The following is a 6,274-nucleotide window of genomic DNA, read 5'->3' on the forward strand; positions in this document are numbered from 1 at the left end:
CAGCCCAGAGCAGTGGTACCCCAGGACTGGAATTGAGAACCACTGTTCTAGATATATGAGAGTGCCTTGTGTGACGTCCCAGTTTAGGCTGTGCGTGCACTTGTGGGGTGTGTGTGTTTTAGGTGCCGATTGGAGGGGGTGTGGCTCGCCCACCCGACACCTGTTTGCGTGTTGGGCTGCGTGTCCCGGCCGACACTGGCTCGTTCCTTCGTTTATGTTACATTTATGTTATATTTTGTTGTGTTAAAATAAATGTTTTGTTAAGTATTGTTGCGTCTGGACTCCTCTTTGTTGCAGCCTAAGAGCCGGCTGTAACACTTGTTATTATTAAATCTAAATGAACCACTTGAACCACTGCAGCTCAAGGAACTACTGGGTTTTTTGAACATTATAGTGCTGTCAGTCAATCCAGTTCACCCAGTTCACACCTAAATTATTATTTATAACTTATAATGCTATAATTGGTTTGAAAGGACTGAATTTGCCTTACCTTCAACAGTTAGTTTTGCTGAAGATGTGTAGTTTCCAACTTGAACACTGTAGGTGCCCTCATCCTCTAGCAACACCTGCTGAATCACAAGTTTTCGGTAACACCCTTCACTGCAGATCTCAAAGCGTTCTGAGGGCAGGATGACATTTGGGCCCTTATACCAGCGAATGCTACAACGGGGATTGGTCACAGTGCAGTCCAGTATGACACAGGTTTTTTCCAGAGCAGTTTTATCCTGAAGTGGTTTCACAATGTTTGCTGGTAGTGCTGTGGAGATGAAAAGTTGTAGTTTTAAGTTCATTCTTGACAATTAAATAATTTGTACAGAATGGTAAAAAGAACTAAGAATACAGATGCTTGGAAAACGTTTTCTTTTCTTTTTTTCTATTTTTGACCGTTGGTCATTGCTGCTTTCTCAGTTGTCGGGACAGTTTGAAATATCATGGCATCTGTGACTTGTCATCAAAGGGGGTGACAAGATTTGGATTTGTAATGAATGCTTGACTTAAACTAAATACAGACCTTCCACCTCAAGGCAAGCTGTAGTCTCAAGATTCTTGACAACAAACTTGATCTCTCCAGAATCGTCGTCTTTAACATTGCATATGAGGAGGAAGTGCTTTGTCCCTAAGTAGGAAAACATGATACAGAAAATTCACGATCAGATACTGATTTAAATATTCTCTGGTCAGTTTTTGGAAGAGGGCAAAGTTTAGCAACAGGTGCTAGAATAACCTTCCTGACGGATCTTAATGGTGCTGGTTGTTTTTATCTTCTCGCCATTCTTAAACCACTCTCCGGGCACATCATCTAGGGACACTTCACACATGAACACTGCATTCTGACCTTCTTGAATATCCAGATCCTCTAAGCTTTGTAGTATCTCAAGCTTCCTTTCTGTTGAAATGTTAATAAACATAAAAAGGCATTGCATAATTTTACAATGTACTCATTTAAAACAAAGCAAGGGTAAATGCTTCCCATTTTTCATCTATTTAAGATTTGGTTTTTAATAATCAGTACTACCAGGAAGATACTGTATATAATCTGCAGATAAATGTGGTGATAATCTAACAGACTTTCTCTTGTTACCATAGATATCCACTGTACAGGATGCTGTGGCATCCCCAGCATCACACATATATAAACCAGAGTCTCCCAGCTCACACTTCAGTATCTGTAGAAAGCACTTTCTTCCCATGGAGTAAATACGATGATTTTTTCCCGGTTTAAGCTGAACATCATTCTGAAAGTAGAAGACATCTTTATTTTCCCACATAATTATTAGCACTGGCTTGGAACTTTTACATGAGCGGTTTTTAATGTACTGCAAAAAGAGGGTTTTCAGAGGATGTCATGTAATTTTACCTTTGTCCACTTTATGTCCACGTTGTGCCGTGAGAGATCACATTCAAGGGTTACACCAGATCCCTCTGGTTGCCTGATATCCTCAAGCTTTTTCAAAATTGATACAGGAATTTCTGAGGAAGTAAAGGAGTCTTGTCAGCCTATGTGAAAACTCTATTGTTGGACTTGATTTAACATTGATCAGCTTATTGACCCAAAACCATTTTGATCACATTTGAGAGGCTGTGATCTTCCAAGCCAGTCATTATTTAATATAATTATTTTTAACAATTTACCTCTGATTGCCCATGTTTGACTTTTGAGATCACATGAGTAAACTGTGTACATTTCAATCTGTCTAGTACAACAGGAGCTTATCATTTAACCATACCTCAGCTTTGTGCTGTAAGGAATTTTAACTCAGTTGTAAGGGAATTAATTATTATTAATTCATTCAGGTTTATTTCTAGCTCAGGTTTTAAAAGAACTCGATCTGAGAATTCGAGGTTCACCTGATCAAAACTGATTTTGACTTTAAATGGTTTACACTTTAAATCAAGGGTCGTTATATTTTGTTGTGTTAAAATAAATGTTTTGTTAAGTATTGTTGCGTCTGGACTCCTCTTTGTTGCAGCCTAAGAGCCGGCTGTAACACTTGTTATTATTAAATCTAAATGAACCACTGTATGACTGACAGCTCAAGGAACTACTGGGTTTTTTGAACATTATAGTGCTGTCAGTCAATCCAGTTCACACCCAGCTGTTCTAAATTATTATTTATAACTTATAATGCTATAATTGGTTTGAAAGGACTGAATTTGCCTTACCTTCAACAGTTAGTTTTGCTGAAGATGTGTAGTTTCCAACTTGAACACTGTAGGTGCCCTCATCCTCTAGCAACACCTGCTGAATCACAAGTTTTCGGTAACACCCTTCACTGCAGATCTCAAAGCGTTCTGAGGGCAGGATGACATTTGGGCCCTTATACCAGCGAATGCTACAACGGGGATTGGTCACAGTGCAGTCCAGTATGACACAGGTTTTTTCCAGAGCAGTTTTATCCTGAAGTGGTTTCACAATGTTTGCTGGTAGTGCTGTGGAGATGAAAAGTTGTAGTTTTAAGTTCATTCTTGACAATTAAATAATTTGTACAGAATGGTAAAAAGAACTAAGAATACAGATGCTTGGAAAACGTTTTCTTTTCTTTTTTTCTATTTTTGACCGTTGGTCATTGCTGCTTTCTCAGTTGTCGGGACAGTTTGAAATATCATGGCATCTGTGACTTGTCATCAAAGGGGGTGACAAGATTTGGATTTGTAATGAATGCTTGACTTAAACTAAATACAGACCTTCCACCTCAAGGCAAGCTGTAGTCTCAAGATTCTTGACAACAAACTTGATCTCTCCAGAATCGTCGTCTTTAACATTGCATATGAGGAGGAAGTGCTTTGTCCCTAAGTAGGAAAACATGATACAGAAAATTCACGATCAGATACTGATTTAAATATTCTCTGGTCAGTTTTTGGAAGAGGGCAAAGTTTAGCAACAGGTGCTAGAATAACCTTCCTGACGGATCTTAATGGTGCTGGTTGTTTTTATCTTCTCGCCATTCTTAAACCACTCTCCGGGCACATCATCTAGGGACACTTCACACATGAACACTGCATTCTGACCTTCTTGAATATCCAGATCCTCTAAGCTTTGTAGTATCTCAAGCTTCCTTTCTGTTGAAATGTTAATAAACATAAAAAGGCATTGCATAATTTTACAATGTACTCATTTAAAACAAAGCAAGGGTAAATGCTTCCCATTTTTCATCTATTTAAGATTTGGTTTTTAATAATCAGTACTACCAGGAAGATACTGTATATAATCTGCAGATAAATGTGGTGATAATCTAACAGACTTTCTCTTGTTACCATAGATATCCACTGTACAGGATGCTGTGGCATCCCCAGCATCACACATATATAAACCAGAGTCTCCCAGCTCACACTTCAGTATCTGTAGAAAGCACTTTCTTCCCATGGAGTAAATACGATGATTTTTTCCCGGTTTAAGCTGAACATCATTCTGAAAGTAGAAGACATCTTTATTTTCCCACATAATTATTAGCACTGGCTTGGAACTTTTACATGAGCGGTTTTTAATGTACTGCAAAAAGAGGGTTTTCAGAGGATGTCATGTAATTTTACCTTTGTCCACTTTATGTCCACGTTGTGCCGTGAGAGATCACATTCAAGGGTTACACCAGATCCCTCTGGTTGCCTGATATCCTCAAGCTTTTTCAAAATTGATACAGGAATTTCTGAGGAAGTAAAGGAGTCTTGTCAGCCTATGTGAAAACTCTATTGTTGGACTTGATTTAACATTGATCAGCTTATTGACCCAAAACCATTTTGATCACATTTGAGAGGCTGTGATCTTCCAAGCCAGTCATTATTTAATATAATTATTTTTAACAATTTACCTCTGATTGCCCATGTTTGACTTTTGAGATCACATGAGTAAACTGTGTACATTTCAATCTGTCTAGTACAACAGGAGCTTATCATTTAACCATACCTCAGCTTTGTGCTGTAAGGAATTTTAACTCAGTTGTAAGGGAATTAATTATTATTAATTCATTCAGGTTTATTTCTAGCTCAGGTTTTAAAAGAACTCGATCTGAGAATTCGAGGTTCACCTGATCAAAACTGATTTTGACTTTAAATGGTTTACACTTTAAATCAAGGGTCGTCCAGCGAGCCGGTGATTCTCAGTATATTTTAACAAATTAAATATGTGTTTTCCTGGCCACGGTTAACACACTTATGATAATTTGTCAGCTCTTAAAAGAGAGAGGTAACGTTGATCTTGGCAAAGTTTTAACCTTGAAATTATATGACACCAGACAATTGATTATTTATAAATGAAACATGAAATTCATTGGACGACTCTCATCTGGTTTGTGTGATGTTCGGAAATGCCCTACAGTGCCTAGAGGACTTTGAGAAGAGTCCTTTGTTGTTGTGGCATTTACATGTTATTATCATCCTCAGTGACAGCTCTGTGACTCCAAAGGATAAGCCCTATTGAGTGACTTGGCATAGAAGAGATTACCTTACACCGGCACCTTATGCTTGTGAATGTTTTAAATGTTTCAGTAGCTGTAGTCTGATCATGTGATCCATATCTTTTTATATGTGCAACCTGACACATGGTAAGAGCAGTCGCAAAGCTGTCTGTCCATGCCATTGTACTGTCATCAGCATCTGAAATTTAACCAGTTTGTAGACTTACATCATTGCCCTGGACCCTCTTACGTCCTACGACTTGTTGATCATGGCCAGATTCCACCCCTTATATGTTAATTGTTGCCAAAGCAATTAAGAAACAAAAGACAGATTATTGCAAGCCTGTATAGCTTGGCGCTATAAGTAAATATGAGTATATGCATGACATTCATAGTTTATTTAGGGATTTTGGATATGTCTTTGTATACGTTTTTGTTTGGTAGAGTGTTGGAGAGAAGGTGTGTGGTTAAAGGGATATGGGTGGATGAAATCAGTGGCTAAATCTTACAGAATGGGTAAATCACTTACAGGTGATTTGTGTGAACTCTGCATAACTAGGTTTTCTAAACTAACAGTAAATAACCCTTCAAAATTAGAGTTGTCCTGCCCCAAACATTGGTTGAGCCAGTAAGCACTAGTTTGCTGTCTGGGATTTGCCACATTGCACCGTGTCTAGTGTAGACAGAATCACAGATTATAAAGGGATCACAAGGAAGGCAATGACTGTTTTTCCACAACTTGGGACTGCACAACATCTAATCTAGAGCCCGACCGATATGGGTTTTTTGGGGGCCGATGCCGATACCAATATTAGGGAGTTAAAAAAGACCGGACTTCCACATTTACGCTCCGTTTCCAAACAGTTCAAATCATAAATAAATGCATACTCTGAAAGCGCTCCACAAGACGTGTGATTATATTACTGGATGCTCGAAATTGAACGGGAGAATGCACGTTTTAAACCGCTTAATGTACAGGTAAGTTAATCGCCGTTCTAATCTAATGCGCTGCTGCACTGCAACGCACACACATAGGCTACAGACAGTAGCACCTACATCACGCGCACAGAGTCATTCAGCGCGGAAATGTATTGTCAACACTGTTCAGTGATTTCTCAATAAAATAGCTTAGAAACTGAAAAGTTCAAGCATATATTTCTTAACTAAATTCCACAGCTTCACTACTAGTAGAGAGACGCTGCCAGGTAGAATTAATTCACACACGCAATCGCTCTCACTAATGCATTCATATTAATGTAATCTTTACTGTGCTACTTTATCTGTATCTGATTTAGAACGAGCAGAAATCTGTGAGAAACATAACGACTCAAAGACAAAAAAACTGTTAAAAATGAGCTGTTATAGGAGCAATAGCCATGTGG

General features: G+C 38.5%; 1 protein-coding gene across 1 annotated transcript in view; it reads right to left on the minus strand.

The window, feature by feature from the left end:
* The window catches only part of LOC107714352 (obscurin-like), a 42,824-nt gene that overhangs the window by 5,478 nt on the left and 31,072 nt on the right, over window positions 1-6,274 (minus strand). Inside the window, 5 exon segments of the mRNA XM_016520174.1 lie at window positions 2,665-2,931; window positions 3,187-3,291; window positions 3,400-3,561; window positions 3,757-3,910; window positions 4,033-4,145. Of these exon segments, the coding sequence (XP_016375660.1) occupies window positions 2,665-2,931; window positions 3,187-3,291; window positions 3,400-3,561; window positions 3,757-3,910; window positions 4,033-4,145 (801 nt within the window).

The sequence above is a fragment of the Sinocyclocheilus rhinocerous genome, unplaced genomic scaffold (assembly GCF_001515625.1).
Source record: "Sinocyclocheilus rhinocerous isolate Xijiao unplaced genomic scaffold, SAMN03320098_v1.1 scaffold449, whole genome shotgun sequence".
Lineage (NCBI taxonomy): Eukaryota > Metazoa > Chordata > Actinopteri > Cypriniformes > Cyprinidae > Sinocyclocheilus > Sinocyclocheilus rhinocerous.